Source organism: Primulina eburnea, chromosome 13, assembly GCF_022965805.1.
Source record: "Primulina eburnea isolate SZY01 chromosome 13, ASM2296580v1, whole genome shotgun sequence".
Lineage (NCBI taxonomy): Eukaryota > Viridiplantae > Streptophyta > Magnoliopsida > Lamiales > Gesneriaceae > Primulina > Primulina eburnea.
This window is the reverse complement of record NC_133113.1, coordinates 31,757,507-31,777,332: the sequence shown is the minus strand read 5'-3', so window position 1 is coordinate 31,777,332 and position 19,826 is coordinate 31,757,507. Positions and strand designations below refer to the sequence as shown.

The following is a 19,826-nucleotide window of genomic DNA, read 5'->3' as shown; positions in this document are numbered from 1 at the left end:
CCAATATATGCCACTCAAAAGTTATTTATCCAACCGATGTGGGACAATTAACAAAGCTCCGTGAGGACCTACTTGGGCCGTCCGTGGAAGATATCCTCACTCACGGTGTACATGAAAACTTTCTTGGATAGTTTGATCGACCCGGAAGGTTGGATGCATGGGATGGGAGCGTGGATTGGATACTTTAAATTATGGAGACTGGAGAGTATGAAAATTCGGGCCGGGTTCATCCACGGGGAGTGGGGCCAAATTGAAGGGTTCCCGGGTTATTGCCAGTGCATCTGAAGCATCAAATTATACGGCATGGAAAACTCATAGGCAGAGAGTCACACTGTTTATTCTACACTCCAATTTATGTTACTTATGATTTACCTTCTACTTACTATAGAATTAAAGTTATTGGCATATTTATTTTCGTGAGACGGATCGACCGATCTATATTCAAAATAAAAAATAATAATTTTGAGATTAAAAATAATATTTTTTAATATCAGGTCGAATAGAATATCTTCATGACAAAATATATCTGTGAGACGATCTCATAGAATTTTCGTGTCTATAAAATGGAGTGTGTACAACAAAAATGATGTACACATAACATCGTTGAAAGTTAATGACAATATTATCTTATAAAGAATACGTGCACTAAAACTACTTCTGATTTTTTTAAAAAATAGAGCTTCTTACAACACGAAAACCAGTGCATGGTTTTCAATCTCAAGCTCAAATAGTTGACAACTGATTAAAACTTGAAATAATAGTAGTACCGATCATGATCAAACTCAACATGAAATAATTCTCGACCAATTCAAAGGATATGTTTTGCTGATATAATATCGGAAAATTATATGCTACGCGAGGCCTCATAAAATATCACATGATCAAATGAATAGTACTTATGATCCAAGAGAGCATGAAATTTTCCTATAATATCTACTCATCGAGCGAGAGTACTATTCTTGAATATTGGAACGTTTCAAAAAATCCGTGCCTATCTAGCTATCCCGCATTTCTCCAAATTTGAAACCTAAAATATAATGATGCAAAATGGGGATACAGATAATTAGTGCGTGTAGGAATTGGCTTTCATCCCAAAATATTGATAGGATATGCTTCAACATGTCCGTAGCTGAGGAGGACATTTGTGGTGCTCAAATATTCATTGGCTTCATATTGGAACAAAAAAATAGACATACAAATGAAGGGAAAATAAAAATAAAAAGAAGAAATAATATTATTAATAATAATAATAAAAATAAACCTTAAGAAAACAAAGATATTCGAACTATACAATAATTCAAGTAAGTGGGAAAAAATCAGCCACGATTATGGTAAAATACTGTGAATCAAACCTCAAAAATTCGAGAAAAAATTGGGAAAAATAAGAATTTTATAAACTAATTAGATATACATGATATTGTTGATAAAATTAAAAAATCCAACATTTATGAGTGTGTGTCTCGTTAACCGATTAAGATCCTTTTGGATCTCTTGCGCACCTGCAACTTCCGGGTATATCGAACCGCCTGGATCTGGGTCTGGACACTCTCGAACTCCGAGATCCGACAAGGTATGGTTATCCCACCCTGATGATCAAACCCGTATTCCCTTTCGGACTCTTTAAGCAAATCCACAAACAAAGGGTGATTAATAAACACTACGGGCACCAACATCCTCTGAGAATCCCCATCTTGTTGACCCACGTAAACCGCAATATGCCCTTTAGGAACCTGCACGGGTTTCTCCAGCACCGGGTCTCCACCGACCCGGATGTATCCCCGACCCGCATGATGATCATTTCTTGATGCCATTGCCAGCGCTTTTGTTCTGAGGTGCTGTGTCCAGTTAATGAGTCTTGATACGACTTTGGATGCTTCAGTTTCAATCGGGTTTAGCCGGAGGTACGTTTCAGACGAGTGCTTTCGCCTAAAGAACCGCCGGAAAAGCGTCGTCAGACGGTGTTTGATCAAGAAACCACGTCTCCTGCTCATGATGTTTCTTTCCCTGTAAATTTAACTTTTCTAAAACCTTGGCCAGATATATAAATAATGTAAAAATGAATCTATTCACAGAAAGGTTATAAAATTATATTTTTTTTTCTGAGAATACTAGGAGAAAGGCCAAGGGTCATCTACGGACATGGCTAAACGGAAAGGAGCAAGGCTGAGGCAGACCTCAGAGGGAGAGAGAGGTATGTTATAAGACATGATTCCACGCTAATATATATATTCGAAGGCTGAAGGTGAAGAGGATATATAACGTTAAAGCTTGATATACTATCATGCATCATTCTAGAAATAAAAGTTAGACAAAATATATCTTCCAAAACAATATGTCGTAAGCAAATTCTAATAAAGTCAAGATCATCCAAACAAAATATTAAATTCATGTTTCAGATCAGTACATATCCACATGAATATTTCTCGTCTTGCAGTTTTGGAAGCGAAAATATTGATGAAATTTGCATAATCGATTTTCTCAATTATTTTTTATTGATCGATAACATAATCAAGTTATTTAGTCTTTTTTGAAACATAGTTTATTATAGATAAGATTCGAGGAACTTCAACTTGAAAAAACACCCTTTGGCATATGCAACTTTTGATGGATCACAAAAAAATTTGCAGTCAAATATCGAAAAATCACCTGAAACGGATCGATAAACAGAGAAATTAAGCGATAACGAACTTGATTGTCGTAAAATAGTGTAAGATTTGGCTGAAACTTACGAGAGATATATTTCGTATTGATTATCGATTCTTGTTGAATGTTTATGAGTGAGATTAAAAAAATAAATGAATGACGATATTTCAAGTTTTCATCATGAGTCGCTATTCATTAATCATTATTTATGGGATGAGCTGATAAGTTAACAATATTTTACTAGAGTGAATCGTATGTGAGACCGTCTCATGGATCATAATCTGTGAGACAGGTCAACCCTATCCATATTCACAATAAAAAGTAATATTCTAGCATAAAAAGAAATAATTTTTCATTGGTGACTCAAATAAAAGATCCGTCTCACAAATACGATCCGTGAGACCGTCTCACACAAGTTTTTGTCATTTTACTATACTAATAATTTTTTTTAAAAAAAAATTGGTTCCCCCAAAATTTGAGGACGTGAGATGCTTGTATCATATTTTATACCACGAGTCCGGACGTGTAACTAAATGAATTGATAATTGCAAAGTATTGAGTCGAAAGTGTAGAGAATCTGAGAAGAGCATGAGTATTATATATACATAATACAGAGATTAATGACTTTGAAAAGTCGAGTAAAAATTTGGTGCATTTTTGTGGCTAATTTTGGTTTGGGGTTTGAAATTTACAATGAATGAGGTGTAAGCTTAATTCTGATTAATGGATGAGATATTTAGTATTCAAAATTGGGGGCTGAAGCCTAAAGAGTTGGAAGGAAGCAACATAAAAACAATGAATATGAACATTTAAACTCTTGTGAGATGATTTTATTTGTCAATTTTGTTAGACGGATATTTTATTTGTATCACACATGAAAACTATTACTTTTTATATCAAAAATATTATTTTTATTGTCGTCACGAATAAAATTCGTAAACCCTTTTATAAAAGATCTACTCAAATACGAACAACGTCATTTAGTTTTTTGAAAAACAATTATACAATACTTGAAGATAAAATGGTAAAATATGGTAATTATATTATGTAAAACACTTCTTCAAATTCATTTCGAAATTGAAAAGATGATGTATATTGTTTTTGTTTGTAATAATTATATTTTTTCGATAGAAATCAAGTTGCAAAAAATAAAATAAAATATCATATTGAACATGTCAGAAATGTCGACGACATTTACGACAAACGAATGAAAAGTCTCATCTTATTTGACTATTCATTCACATATAATAGTCATACCCGACTTGCTCGTAATAACTAGAGTGTCCATTTTCTCAAGCACGAGTCCAACTCGATTTCTCAAGTGTTTGGCCTCATATTTTTTTAAATTTAAAAATAATTATTAATTAATTACTATGTTTCACATAAATTTATTATAGGTTACATACTTTATTTCAAAATTTAAATTATTTATTTTATTTTATTTTATTTATTGTGACCTGATCATACAAATGGTTATCGAGTCCATAGAGTATGAATATCACAACTCGGAAAGAAGTACGCATCTTCATGTCAATCAAAATTGTCAAAAAATTCATAATGTTTATTAAATAATCTCTTGTTATATTATATTAAAACTTAGTTGTGGAAAGTAGGGGTGTGCGATCGGTCTATTCGGGTCGGTAACCGAATAAACCTATTGTCGATTTTATTTTTGAATAACCGAACAGATCGAAATATTCATAGAAATCGAATTAATTGAATCGATTTTCTAATCGGTTTTTTCGGATACCGACCGAAATATATAACCGATATTTTTTTAAAAAAATGAGAATTTTAATACAAAAAAAATGGAGAGCTTATAAATAACAAGAAACATTGAACAAAAAATATCAATAACAAATAGAAATATTGAAGATAAAATCATTGGATAAATAAACATCCTTGTAATGTATAAAAAATTGGGCTTCCTTCTAATATATTTTTAATGTCCATATACAATTTAAATTAATATATATTATATTGGTTAAGTCGGTTTAACCGATTTTTTCAAATTAAAACCGAGATCGAACCAAATTAACCGAACTTCCGAATTAACCAGAAATTCTGTTCGGTCGATCAATTTGATTTAATCGAAATTTTGCACACCTCTAGCGCACAGAGGGGGAGCCAGAAAATAGAGGTTAGAAAATAACAGGATTCTAAAAAAAAAGGTTAGAAAATAACAGGATTTTAAAAAAAAATTAAGGAGTCAACAGCAAATATTAGAGAGAAAATTGAAAAAAAAAAATTATGAATAATATTTTCAGACTTTTAGTCAATAAAATTTAAAAATTGAAAGGGCCGTCGTATCCACTGCCTCCCAATGGCGCCGTCACTGGTTGCGGGTACGTAGCTACCACAATTAGTGTGTTTAATTATGCTGTACTGACTACTGACTATTATTTATTGCTGTAATAACAATCGTTGGAAATGGTTGTTAAATTGCATTGAATAGAAAACAAACATATTTCAGCCACTATAAATTTTTATGACTTGGAAGCAAGACGTGTGCGTGAAACAAAAATATTGACACAAGTTTAAAATAGGAATATATCACCTTTGTTCTTTCTTTCTTTCTTTAATTTCTTTTATCTATTTATATTATTGTTTAAGAATTTCATAAATCCAATGATTCTGTCCAAGAATTATATCATATATATTTACAAAAGTCGAGATGAATGAGCATTAGATAATAATTGTAGATCGGATGCATATCGTTTTGTCAGATACTACATACAGTTATTAATAATGATATAACTAAACTTTTTCAAATTGTAGAACAATGAATTAAACAAAAGAGGAATTTTGATTATTTCTCATTAGAGAGAAGTATCATTCCAAATATAATAACTTTATATTTTAGTTATATTTTAGTAACTTATTATAACATATTAGTAGTATAACTATTCTGTTGTCATCATCATATATAAATTGTCATGATTTTGAACACGTACCCATATTTTAGCCTCTTTTTTGAGAGTTCAGGAAAACCCGTCACCGCTATTTGTAAGTGTACACTAGATGAACTCTCAAACTGACTTTATATTGATACATTGTTATATCTATGTATTTTTCATGAATTTAAATAAGATAAAAAGTTGAAGAATATTAATTTAGAGGCAGACATGTTATAATAGGAAATTTAGGACTAGAAATTAACATATTATAATAATTTCAATTTAAGTCTACTAGTGAATATTATCTTAGAAAAACATTAAAATTTCCAATTTTCTAATGCAAATCAAGCAAAGATAGAAGCCTGTTTAGTGTGTATAATCGAATAAGCAGATTAGGCCCACCAGAAATTAGAATTGGGCTCCTTGGATACAGCCAAGCCCGACGGCTATAGTACACTCGAAACCAAATGTTCTTTTTAACATTTTTTTAAAAAAAAAGATTTCATCAAAAAATGAAATAATATATCTTTTAATAAAGTAAAAAATATATATTATTTTTCTTTTTTTAAAAATTTAAAGCAAAAGGTATTATTTTTGTTTGCTCAAAAAAGAAAGTACGATATTTTGAACTTTTGAAAAATTTATGCCTTTACAAAAAAAAAAAAAATTAAAACTTTAACCAATTTTTTTTGAAAATGCTTTTATAAAAGGCAAAAAGCTGTGTGAGACGATCTCACGGATCGTATTTTGTGAGATATATCTCTTATTTGAGTCATCCATGAAAAAATATTATTTTTTTGTGCTTAGAGTATTACTTTTTATTGTGAATATCAATAAAATTGACTTCTCTCACATATAAAGATTCGTGAGACTGTCTCACAAGAGATATGCTCTTTATAAAATTAGTTACTTTTTATTGTGAATATCACTAGGGTTGACCGTCTCACATATAAAGATTCACCGTCTCACAACAGATATACTCATTATAAAATTAGTAATTAATCTTAAATAGTTGTTGATGCAAATATTTTATTTTAGTATATAAACTCGTTTCTTATTCAGGAAAAACAACTTTTAATCTGATTCTTAGAAATTAACACTCGCCAAAGTTAAGGATTAGATTATTTTTAAAAAAAAAAAAAAAACAGTTTTATGACTTTATCCATATATACTGATTTTTTTTTTTTTTTTGGAAATTAGAAAAATTCGTAGCCTTCATTCCCTCGTGATTTACTCGTGGTCCAAACACAACCAAAGAAAGAAATAAATTTTCTGTATTAATTTTGATTGTTTTACCTTTTCGTTCCATCAATTTGTGAAAATTTAGCTCAATATATACCTAATTGCTTGATACAACCAAAGATTTAGAAACATGAGTATGGGGGATTTTATCAATATTCAACCTTCAGAACTGAAGTTCCCAGGCAAGTAAATTGCTGATTTTTTTTCCTTTCATGACATTTTTTGTTTGTTTCAATTCTACAAATGAAACATGGATTGTAAAGATGCTAGCTTTATATGAAATTCTTGTTAGTTTTCAGAGATTCGTTTAAATGCTCTTTGTGTTATTTGTTTACATTCAATGGAATCATTGCCAATTTATTGGAATGACTATAGAAAATTTGCTTTTTTTTTTCGTAATTTGATTTTTTAATTTTGAAGATGAGTTTTCGTGTGTTTTGATGCTTTTGATGTGGCCTTGTGAATAAAGTTGAATCGAGGAAGCAGAGCTCATGTTCAATGCAGTTGGCCAATAAGACCGATCAGTTTATTGCATTTAAGGTAATTTTCATTTTAATTCAGAACGACAAGACCTGTTTGATCCTTTGATCAGATATTGGGTATAAGTTAATTTGCGATCTGAATTTTGATTACTGCTTTTTTTTATTAAAAGGTCAAAACAACCAATCCCAAGAAGTACTCGGTTCGTCCGAATGCTGGTATAGTTTTGCCCAATTCTGTGTGCAATGTCACAGGTGAAAACCATTTGATCTTTCTGAAGATATTGTTGGTCTTACGTTTTATCTTTTTGAATTTTGTATGTCTTTTGTTTTTCAAAATCTTTGTGCTTGTTTCTTGTGTCCGTTAGTTACTATGCAAGCGCAAAAAGATGCGCCCCCAGATATGCAATGTCGGGATAAGTTTCTTGTGCAAAGTGCTGTTGCTCCTAATGGTTCAACGAACAAGGATGTCACTCAAGAAATGGTGGGTTGAGTTGGTTATATAACTGATGGTATTTAAAGCAATAGGCCATTATTTTTATGCCTGTCAGTTTTATATCAGTTCAACAGGGAGGATGGTAAGGTTGTTAATGAGTTTAAATTGAGGGTTATTTATATCCCTGCAAACCCTCCCTCCCCAGTACCCGAAGGAGACGAAGAGGGAAATTCTCCAAGATCATCTTCTGCCGAAGAGGAGATTAGAAAGTCAGCATTGTCTGAGGCTGTAAGTGTGCTTCAAATATTTGTTTGTGTTTACCTCTGCCTCAGCTATGATCAAATTGTTTATTCCAGTCACTAAATTCAGGTTGCAAGATCGTTGAAACAATCAATGGGAAATTCATCATCTTCCGAGGTGGCTTATATTTGTTATTTTCCCAAAAATATCATTACATTGTAATATATTTGAAAAATTGTCTGATGTTTTCTGCTCTTGACTTATGATGTTTGTGAGGGTGCTAGATGTTGTATCATGGGAAATATATCTATCATAAATGTCTAAGGGCCTTTATTTTCGGACTGTTTTTGAAATATAAGTTCGTGTACAATTAATGATATAATAAGATGCACTAGAAGCATCAAGTTATTGGCCATTACACTACACCTAACAGCAGAAAATATCAATAAAAATTTGATTAGTCACAAGCCATGCATTTTCTGATTTATTTTTCCTACAAAACTTTGGTTTTACCCATCTTAAAGGAAGTCTGGAAACTTAATATAAACTCACTAAATTCCATCTAAGAAATACATAATGATTTAAGCAAGGATTTGAGCTTGTATTGAACAATGTCAGTTTTAGAGTGCATTGTTTCTGCTTAAGTGTTAGATAATTAGAAGGGGTGAATTAGGTTCTTTGCTTAGTTTATTTTTTTTGAAATGATTCTTAACACACTAATTGTAGCTTGTCCAATAATGAAAACTCTCTGCAGCATGTAGACTGTAGTGGCCCTTTAGTTGCGTTCAGTGCTTGAGTCCCTCACGTGTTGGCAGTGGACGTGCCCTGTAATAATCCGGTGCTCAGATCATGCTTTTTTTGCTTGATCCCCCTGATCGTCTTGTATGCCTAATGCTTTACAAGTTTATTTTTTTATTTGTTTTTGGATGACTTGTGCGAGCCTCGATTTTTTAATTTTGATAAACTTGGTGACAAAAAATAAATGCAAAATATACATGTTTTCTTTACGTAAAATCCATCTCAAGGACCTATGGAATAGGTGAAAATCACATGGAAACTGTAAGTCCATAATTACCCGAGATTCATCCAGACATGTGTTGCAATTTTTTTTATACTATATACATCTTAGTTTGAATTAAATCAAATTAATTCTGACTAAATGAAGTAGATTATGAAAAAAGTAAAAGATGAAGCTAATCAATTCAACATACTTGAAAGGTTATTTACGGGTGAAATTTGATCCTTCTACATGGTTAGTCGCTGCCCTTTTTTATTTTAATTAGCACCTTCATTCTGAATGATTGAATAGTTGAATTTTCTTCAACAGTAAAATGTCTTTGCTGTCGGTTTTCTTGTAACTTCTTGTGATGATGTTTGTGATTTAATTCACAATAAAATATCTCTTTCAGGCATGGGCTGCTGTCTCCAAATTGAATGAGGAGAAAGCTTCAGCTATTCAACAAAATAAGAAGCTCCAAGAGGAATTGGTAACAAGTTTCTATCTTAGCAGTGTCAAAGCAATTAGTTGACGTCTGTTGATATCTTACCTAATGATTTAACCCCTATTGAAAATTGTTCGCATGACAATATAAATTTCACAACTTTGCTTATTATACACGTTGTGCGCTTTACATAAACCATGAGAATGTGCCCTTGCATTTTAACCTTCTTCAGGTTGAAAAAATGAGATTTATAGGAAATAGTTAGATGATATCATGTTTTGTATTTCTTTTGAGCAACATATTTTGTTATTTTTACTTTTGTTATATCCATTATTATTACATGTCGTGGATTCAAGCATGTGGGAAATTTATATTGCCGATGTGGTATGCTTATTGAAGGTGTGTTTTTAATTTTTGTCATGCTAATCATCATAATCTTTTTGCCAAGTACACTAACTGAATATATCAGTGAGAATTTAATCCAAATGTCTTCCATTTTTCGTAGTCAAGATCAAATTTTGTAGCAGGCTTGAGCTCGAAAGTGAACTACTTTAGGCTTGAGTTTGGCTTGACTTAGTTCTTTATGTCTATATATAAGTTCCATGAATAACCAATCAACGTAAAATTTGAGCAAGTCCATCTGTTTCAAATCTGTTAACAATTATTCACGCACAATCGTACCTTTGCAATTCAACATTTTTGCTTTAAGTTTAGCCTTTCTCTGCTTCTTTGGACAGGAATTGTTGAGAAAACAGACCAGACATGGCCAAGGTGCTCCTGTCTCAACCATTGTAGTGCTGTTCTGTCTCTTGCTTGGTATTTTGTTGGGATACTTCATCAAGAAATAAGAGCCAATGTAAGAATCCATTTGCGCGACGGTATGGCTATTCAACTACAATTTCAATAGTAAGAGGCTTGGGATTTTGTCCGTCCTTTGAAAGATTTTTAAACAATTTTTTACGACCAAATTTTGGAATCGATACTTGAGAAATGAGATTGTAGCTTGCTTTGTAGTAGTGGTGAGTTAAATTTACTTCACCTATTCCGACTTCAGCAATAAAGAATTGAAACTTTTGATTGCAATCGGTTTCCATTTGGGTTGTAAGTGTAGCCAACCTCTTATTAAAGATATGACAGAAATAAATAATAGAAAAAGAGCTTCAGTACAAAGATCTTCAGTGTTGCTCTCTTTAGTTTGAAATATGTGGCACACATCCATTATGAAAATCTGATTCATATAACAGATGATGAATAAGCGATTTAAGGATGTTGCGTTAGATATGAAGGGATTTGACAAATAAAACTTGTGATCCATCTTTATATAAAATAGTTTCAATTTGTCAAACTTCTGTTTTTAACTAGCTTGCTGGTGTTTTTTTTTCTGATTCCGCGAACAAAAAATTAATAAAAACATGACATCGCTTCTTGATTATCTTTGCATGAACCAATTGAATAAATATAACGAGAAGGATAATGGCATTTCATACAACAAAGATACCTCAACTTATATGTAATCCAAAGCCTACATATATAATGATTGATAGCAAATTAATCAGCAGTACGAGATTATTTGATGGCATTGCCCAGTTTCCAGTGTCAGCCTTCCAAACACCATAGCTTACTAAAAATTTAAAGAAAAACAAAATTAGTCGAATAAGACTGAATTGACGATAAAAAAATCAAAATTTCAAAAAAAAAAAATCATATAAAACCAAAAATACGGTTATATCTTAATAAATTATGTCATATTTAAAAAATTGGTTATAATTAACTATTGAAAAATATAATCGTTTTTTAGTCAATCAACTTGTGTCTTTAGAAAGTAATATATATATATATATATATATATATATATATATATATATATATATATATATATATATATATATATATATATATATATATATATCAAAACATGCATCACTCAATCCATAATCCTGTTGACATGCTACAATATAAACCAAATTAATGGGCCAAATCATATATTATAGGTATTAATCACAAAAACAATCTAAGATGAATTCAAATCATGCCAATCACAAAAATGAACATCTTTTCGGCTTCAACACAATCCATGTGCCAAAAATCAACCACAAATTTGAAAATATCAACTTCGAACAAATGTGACCCCAACTCCCTTATCCTAAACCCCTACAAATACCAAAGTGACACAAACCAATCAGTTGATCAATTTGCTAGCCATTAGGAAATCGGCCAATCCAAGAAAATGGCATTTTCAAATCCATCAATATATATTTTCATGATACTTAACATCATCATCTTCTTCTTCTCTTGTGTTTCATCCGACCACGTGCCATGCCCACCAAAAACCCCTATTCCATCGACCCCGACCAAGGCCACTAAGTGCCCCAGAGACACCCTTAAGTTCGGCGTTTGTGGAGACTGGCTAGGGCTCGTGCACGAGGTTATTGGAACGAAGCCTAGCCCGGAATGTTGTGCAGTAGTCGAGGGTTTGGCAGATGTTGAAGCTGCATTGTGTTTGTGTATCGCTATTAAGGCCAATGTACTTGGACTTGTCAAGGTTAAAATACCAGTAGCATTAAGTTTGGTGGTCAACTCATGTGGCAAGAAGGTTCCTCAAGGGTTCGTTTGTCCACCATAATTTGGCTAGCTAGATCTGCTCATTGAACCTGGTTTTTTATTTTTTTAATGTATTTTAATTTGTTGTTATTCCAATGAAATGATTTTGCATAATATTGTTTGAATTAATTTCGCTCTCTCCTTTTTACTTTTAGAAATGTAATATATATAATAAAATACGTTTATATATATATCTTTTACTATTTATTAAAGTTAAGCATCTAATATTAACTGAATGGTGTCTTGGTCTGTTTTATAAACTACCTATTTTACCCTTCACACACACCACGTTCATAGGTTTCCTCCCACCAAATCAGACACTCTTCTTCGCTCCCAAACCAAGAGCCGCACAAAATCAGTGATTTCCCGTTTCTCCTCTTCTTCAATTTCAGAAAATTTGTCAAAACGTGATGAGCCAGTGGCATGCCAGCATGATGTCTCTTATCCAGAGGGATATTTGCCTCGAAAAGCTTTGAATACAGGTTCGATAGACATAGAAAACACGAAGCCTGCCAAAGATTTCCCGTATACCCTCGACCCTTTTCAGTTGGAATCAATCAAATGTTTAGACAATGGAGAATCTGTCATGGTATTGTTTTCTTTAAATTACTGGAAATTAGATAGATTGATGTTAATATTTTGTTCCTGTAGTGACCCGTTCCAGAATCACCTACTAATTGAAAACTAAGCATGCAATTAACTTAATAATTACTAATCAGAGATAATAGCGGAAACAACTAACAAATGATAGTTATACAACCCAAACGAACTCTAGAACAACTCAAAATAAGGTAAAGAATATCTGGTACAACCATATCGAATCAAATGATACCGAAACTAAACCAACCGGCTACTCAACGTCCTCCTCCTGCTCCTCCGGAACCATCCAACCTGAGACCTGCCCCGAGGGAATGGGGTGTCCAAGATAAACAAAACCGAGGACGTGAGCGATAAGAACGCCCAGTACAAAAGTATGAGTATACAGACCTATATGAAATGCACATGCTATGATCATGATACCGGGGTAGTCAAGAAACAGGAATCACAAAAGGATCTCAACAATGCTCAGTCTAGAGGCGCCAAGTGGATAGTGCCGCGCGGTCCAACCTCTGGGTCACTGCATCCACTACAAGACAGACGTGGACCTAAAATGTCCCGGACCACCGAAGCCCTCCCGACCCGTCGGCCACTGTGTACTCTCGGTGTCCATGCGTCCACAAGACAGGGCTGAGCGGCCCCAAGATATAGCTTATCTCGAAAGAGATACAGCTCAACAGCAAAGGCTATCTCGAAGGAGATACGGCTCAACATGAAATGCAACGTGCAGTAATAAACGTGACATAATAGCATGCATCATATGACATATATCAATGCACCACATAATCATGCAACACATATATGAATGTATACTCAACCAGGATATCTCGGATAGTACTTTCGTACCTCTATCACAGCAATCCTAATCCACTGGAACAACCAGACAACAGGTCTAATCCAAGCCTATTCATCAAGTGAAAACCATCACTAAACTTATCTACCAGACTTAACTAGATAATCCTGAGATAAATACTGATAAAATTCCAAACCTTCGTCCGTCGCTAGCCCGCTGATGCCGCTAGCTCCCAACTAGAGCACAGCTCTGCTACAAGACCAGCAGCTCCCCGCTAGTGCCCAAATCTCGGAACAAGACTAGAACCTGTCAGAAACGACTGAAATGCTATGGAACTCTCTGAATTGGCGAGTCAAAATGAGGAAATCCGACCACTATTTATAGGCCATGTTCGGATCCTCCGAACACCACTTCGGAACGTCCGAACGCTACGTGTCCATTGGCTCTTGACAGCTCATGATCGGATCCTCCGATCATACACTTCGGACCGTCCGAACATGCACGTGTCCAGCTGCTCTTGACACCTCATGATCGGATCCACCGAACCTACACTTCGGAACGTCCGAACTCCCACGTGTCGATCAACTCTTGACACCTAATGATCGGATCCACCGAACTCACTTCGGACCTGCCGAACTCTTCGGTGCTTCCGAACCATCTTCGGACCTTCCGATCATGATTAATCACCATTAATCCGTTAATTACCCAATTCGGCATTCGGGCTACTACATTCTCCACCCCTTAAAAGATTTCGTCCTCGAAATCAGGCTTAGAGAATGAACAAAACGAAATAACAACATCGCTATTATATCTCAATTGTTGTTGAATACAACTGATATCTCGATTATAATTGAAAAACACAAACATATACAAAGCAAAACTCAAAAGAGCTCTGGATGTTCTGAACGCATACGACTCTCTAACTCCCAAGTGGCTTCTTCAGTGCCTCTGCGCTGCCACTGTACTAAGACAAGAGGAATGATCTTATTCCGCAACACCTTGTCTTTGCGATCGAGAATCTGAACTGGTCGCTCCACGTAAGACAAATCTGATTCAAGTTGAACTTCAGAGGGATGCAAGATGTGAGACTCATCTGCTACGTATCGTCTCAACAAAGATACGTGGAACACATCATGAATACCGGACAAATACGGAGGTAATGCTAACCTGTAAGCTAAATCTCCCACACATTCTAGAATCTCAAAAGGACCAATGAATCTCGGAGATAGCTTACCCTTGAGACCAAATCTCAAAATCCTGCGAAAAGGCGAAACTCGGAGAAACACTTTCTCACCTGGCTGGAAATAAAGAGGTCGCCGCTTGGTGTTCGCATAACTAGCCTGTCGATCCTGGGCAATCTTAATCCTCTTCTTGATTACTGCAACTTTATCAATAGCCTGCTGGACTAACTCCGGTCCCTCAACATGTCGTTCACCAACTTCGTCCCAGAATAAAGGAGTACGACAACGTCGCCCATACAACGCCTCAAATGGTGCCATACCAATACTACGATGGTAGCTGTTGTTGTACGCGAACTCAATCAAAGGCAAATGATCCTGCCAAGCGGGTCCGAAATCCATAACACAGGCTCGCAACATATCCTCAAGCGTACGGATAGTCCTCTCTGACTGACCGTCAGTCTCCGGATGATAAGCAGTACTCAGACTCAGTGTAGTATCCAAAACTGACTGGAAACTACCCCAAAACCGTGAGGTAAAACGAGGATCTCTGTCACTGACAATACTGACAGGCACTCCATGCAAACGTACAATCTCCTGAATGTACAATCGAGCCATACGATCGAAAGTGAAATCCCGGTTATAAGACAGAAAATGAGCAGACTTGGTGAGTCGATCCACCACTACCCAAATAGCGTCACTATTCCTCGACGATAATGGCAAGTGAGTAATGAAATCCATCGCGATATGCTCCCACTTCCATTCAGGAATAGGTAGATTCAACAATAATCCTCCAGGTCGACGGTGCTCTGCCTTAACCTGTTGACAAACAAGACACTTGGAAACAAACTGATAAACACTGCGCTTCATCCCTTTCCACCAAAATCGTGTCCTCAAGTCTTTATACATCTTATTACTTCCTGGATGAATACTCAACTTACTTCGATGAGCATGAGATAAGATCTCCTCCCTCAAATTATCATCTTCTGGTACTACAACTCGATTAGATAAACACAGAAGACCATTAGACTGATAATGGAAACCGCTATCTCCACCCGCTAACCGAGCTAATCTCTGAGTCTTGAGATCAGACATCTGAGCATCTCGAATCCGAGCGAACAAGGCTGGCTCAGATAAAATGGTAGCAACACGAATGCTCTCCATACCTTTCCGATGTTTGAAATTAAATCCCAACGAACAACAATCCTGAATAGTACTAATCATAGCACTGGTCTGAAGTGCAGAAACTCTCACTTTGCGACTAAGAGCATCAGCTGTGAGATTTGCAGATCCTGGATGGTACTTGATCTCGCAGTCATAATCTTTCAACAAATCCATCCAACGACGTTGCCTCATGTTCAACTCAGCCTGAGTGAACAGATATTTCAGACTCTTATGATCAGTAAAGATTTCAAACTTAACCCCGTACAAGTAATGACGCCAAATCTTCAGCGCGAACACAATAGCTGCCAACTCTAGATCATGAGTAGGATACTTCTCCTCGTGAGATTTCAGCTGTCTGGAAGCATAAGCAATCACATGACCGTTTTGCGTCAACACACACCCTAAGCCTTGAGAAGAGGCATCGGTGTAAACACTGAAACCATCAGATCCTGACGGTAACGCCAAAACAGGTGCAGAAGTCAGAAGTCGACGAAGCTCTCTGAAACTATCTTCGCACTCAGATGACCACTCAAATGGAACATCCTTCCGAGTAAGTTGCGTCAAAGGTCTAGCTACCTGGGAGAAATTCACGATGAAGCGACGATAATACCCTGCTAGACCTAGAAAACTACGGATCTCAGCCACCGTCGTAGGTCGTGACCAATTTAGCACTGCCTCAATCTTGCTGGGATCCACAGAAATTCCTTCCTTGGAAATCACATGACCAAGGAATACTACACGATCAATCCAGAACTCGCACTTACTCAGCTTAGCATACAATTGCTTCTCGCGAAGAATCTGCAACACAATCCTCAAGTGCTGGACATGCTCTTCCACACTATGAGAATAGATCAAGATATCGTCAATGAAAACCACCACAAACTGATCCAGAAAATCTCGGAAGACTCGGTTCATCAGATTCATGAACACCGCTGGCGCATTCGTCAATCCGAATGGCATAACTAGAAACTCGTAATGCCCATAACGAGTACGAAATGCAGTCTTGGAAATATCATCATCTCTGACTCTCATCTGATGATAACCTGATCGCAAGTCGATCTTGGAGTAAACAGAAGTACCCTGAAGCTGATCGAACAAGTCATCAATACGGGGTAATGGGTACTTGTTTTTGATCGTCACCCGATTCAGCTGGCGATAATCAATGCACAACCGCATCGATCCATCCTTCTTCTTGACAAACAAGACTGGAGCTCCCCAAGGCGAAACACTCGGGCGAATATAACCCTTATCAAGAAGATCCTGCAATTGCTGCTTCAGCTCTCTCATCTCTGACGGAGCCAGACGATAGGGGGCACGAGAAATCGGTGCAGTCCCTGGCATTAACTCAATGCCAAACTCCACCTCTCTAACCGGAGGAAAACCAGGAATCTCTTCTGGAAATACATCAGGAAATTCACAAACCACTGGAATATCCTCTATACCAACACTACCTGTGGACGTATCAATTGTATAGATGAGGTAGCCTTCCCCGCCCGCCTCTAAAGCACGACAGGCTTTCAGAGCAGATACTACTGGCATCGGAGGTCGCGCTCCCTCACCATAGAAAAACCAACTAGAGCTCTCAGTCGTACGAAACTGAACAAGCTTCTGGTAACAATCCACAGTAGCTCGGTAGGTAGTCAAAATGTCTATCCCCAAAATACAATCAAAATCTTCCATCTCCAGAATCATAAGATTCGCAGTCAACTCGTTACCCTCAAAATCTAAAGGACAACCCATCACTAGACGCTTGGCTAAAACCGAATGACCCATCGGGGTAGAAACAGAAAGAATGACGTCTAGAGAAACATACGGTAACTTATGACGTTTAACGAATCGTGCAGAAATGAATGAATGAGATGCTCCGGTATCTATAAGAACAAAAGCAGGAATACCGCATAAACAAAAAGTACCTGCTATGACTCTCTCGGTCTCGTCTGCAGCCTGATCCTGGTTCAACGCAAAAACTTGACCTTGGGCACGAGGTCGAAGATTCGAACTACCCACTGCCTGACCCTGCCTCCTCTGCTGAACAGTCGCCTGAGATCCAGAATCAGATCCTGCTCCACCTCGCAACTGAGGACAATTCTTCTTAATATGCCCCATCTCTCCGCACTGATAACAAGCTCCTGCGGCTACTCGGCATTGCTCCGATGGATGGTTCTTCCCACAATGCGCACAAGACTCCTTCTTCTTACCAAAGCGGAAAACACCGCTAGATCGAGATCTAGATCCAGAAGAAGACGAACCAGATTTCTTGAACGACTGAGATCGAGGCCTCAAAGTACTCGGAGGTCTAGAAGAAAGAATAGCCCTACCACGCTGGAGACTGATCTCTGCTTGACGACACCGGTTCACCAACCCATCGTACGAAGTAGGATTATCACAGACAGTGACTCGATCAAAGATCTCCTGATTAAGGCCCTGGAGGAAATGATCATACTTGGCCTCAGAACTGCCACTGATATGAGGAGCGAAGGGTAATAACTCAAAGAATTTCTGCTGATACTCATCAACAGACATACTCCCCTGCTTCAGGTTCAAGAGCTCAATCGTCTTGGCCTGGCGAAGGGCTGGAGGAAAGTACAGCTGCATGAACGCTGCACGGAAATCGGCCCAAGTCGCTCTACCCTGAGACTGAACTATCGGCGCAGAAGTCGATCGCCACCACCTGCGAGCACGGCCCTCAAGAAGAAAACTAAGGGTCTCCATCTTCTGCTCATCGGTGCACTGGAATGCGCGGAAACAACTCTCCATGCGCTCTAACCAATCCTCCGCATCATCGGGAGTCTCACCGCCAACTAAAGGCTTAGGCCCCATCTGCATGAAACGATGCATATCGAAACGCCTAGGACCATCCCGACGATGACGATGCTCATGGTGACGCCTAAGATCATCTTGGTCACCCCATCGACCTACACTCCCCTGACTACTCCCGTCATCAAAATGGTCAGCCATCGCTACAAGATAGAATAGGGAAAAATGGTCAACGGAAATCCCAAAACAAAATCTATATCCCAAAATCCTACGCATGCTCTGATACCATAAATGTAGTGACCCGTTCCAGAATCACCTACTAATTGAAAACTAAGCATGCAATTAACTTAATAATTACTAATCAGAGATAATAGCGGAAACAACTAACAAATGATAGTTATACAACCCAAACGAACTCTAGAACAACTCAAAATAAGGTAAAGAATATCTGGTACAACCATATCGAATCAAATGATACCGAAACTAAACCAACCGGCTACTCAACGTCCTCCTCCTGCTCCTCCGGAACCATCCAACCTGAGACCTGCCCCGAGGGAATGGGGTGTCCAAGATAAACAAAACCGAGGACGTGAGCGATAAGAACGCCCAGTACAAAAGTATGAGTATACAGACCTATATGAAATGCACATGCTATGATCATGATACCGGGGTAGTCAAGAAACAGGAATCACAAAAGGATCTCAACAATGCTCAGTCTAGAGGCGCCAAGTGGATAGTGCCGCGCGGTCCAACCTCTGGGTCACTGCATCCACTACAAGACAGACGTGGACCTAAAATGTCCCGGACCACCGAAGCCCTCCCGACCCGTCGGCCACTGTGTACTCTCGGTGTCCATGCGTCCACAAGACAGGGCTGAGCGGCCCCAAGATATAGCTTATCTCGAAAGAGATACAGCTCAACAGCAAAGGCTATCTCGAAGGAGATACGGCTCAACATGAAATGCAACGTGCAGTAATAAACGTGACATAATAGCATGCATCATATGACATATATCAATGCACCACATAATCATGCAACACATATATGAATGTATACTCAACCAGGATATCTCGGATAGTACTTTCGTACCTCTATCACAGCAATCCTAATCCACTGGAACAACCAGACAACAGGTCTAATCCAAGCCTATTCATCAAGTGAAAACCATCACTAAACTTATCTACCAGACTTAACTAGATAATCCTGAGATAAATACTGATAAAATTCCAAACCTTCGTCCGTCGCTAGCCCGCTGATGCCGCTAGCTCCCAACTAGAGCACAGCTCTGCTACAAGACCAGCAGCTCCCCGCTAGTGCCCAAATCTCGGAACAAGACTAGAACCTGTCAGAAACGACT

The 19,826-nt window shown here is 37.0% G+C and overlaps 3 protein-coding genes across 4 annotated transcripts; 2 read left to right on the top strand and 1 right to left on the bottom strand.

Moving 5' to 3' along the window:
• Positions 1–57: 57 nt before the first annotated feature.
• On the bottom strand, positions 58–2,230 carry LOC140810790 (auxin-responsive protein SAUR36-like). Its single transcript, XM_073168682.1, has one exon. The coding sequence runs from the start codon at positions 1,989–1,991 to the stop codon at positions 1,464–1,466; it is 528 nt and encodes a 175-aa protein (XP_073024783.1). The 5' UTR covers positions 1,992–2,230; the 3' UTR covers positions 58–1,463.
• Positions 2,231–6,744: 4,514 nt separating this feature from the next.
• On the top strand, positions 6,745–10,462 carry LOC140809000 (vesicle-associated protein 1-3-like). Of its 2 annotated transcripts, XM_073166431.1 has the most exons (8): positions 6,746–6,964; positions 7,252–7,322; positions 7,435–7,516; positions 7,630–7,745; positions 7,824–7,985; positions 8,067–8,114; positions 9,347–9,424; positions 10,117–10,462. In XM_073166431.1, exons 1-8 carry the CDS (start codon positions 6,913–6,915, stop codon positions 10,225–10,227), a joined length of 720 nt encoding a protein of 239 aa, XP_073022532.1. In that variant the 5' UTR covers positions 6,746–6,912; the 3' UTR covers positions 10,228–10,462. The 2 variants fall into 2 exon arrangements, with proteins under 2 accessions (XP_073022533.1, XP_073022532.1); XM_073166432.1 differs by lacking the exon at positions 8,067–8,114 and having other exon boundaries at positions 6,745–6,964.
• Positions 10,463–11,546: 1,084 nt separating this feature from the next.
• On the top strand, positions 11,547–12,109 carry LOC140809001 (putative lipid-binding protein At4g00165). Its single transcript, XM_073166433.1, has one exon. It carries the CDS (start codon positions 11,607–11,609, stop codon positions 12,000–12,002), a length of 396 nt encoding a protein of 131 aa, XP_073022534.1. The 5' UTR covers positions 11,547–11,606; the 3' UTR covers positions 12,003–12,109.
• Positions 12,110–19,826: the final 7,717 nt, after the last annotated feature.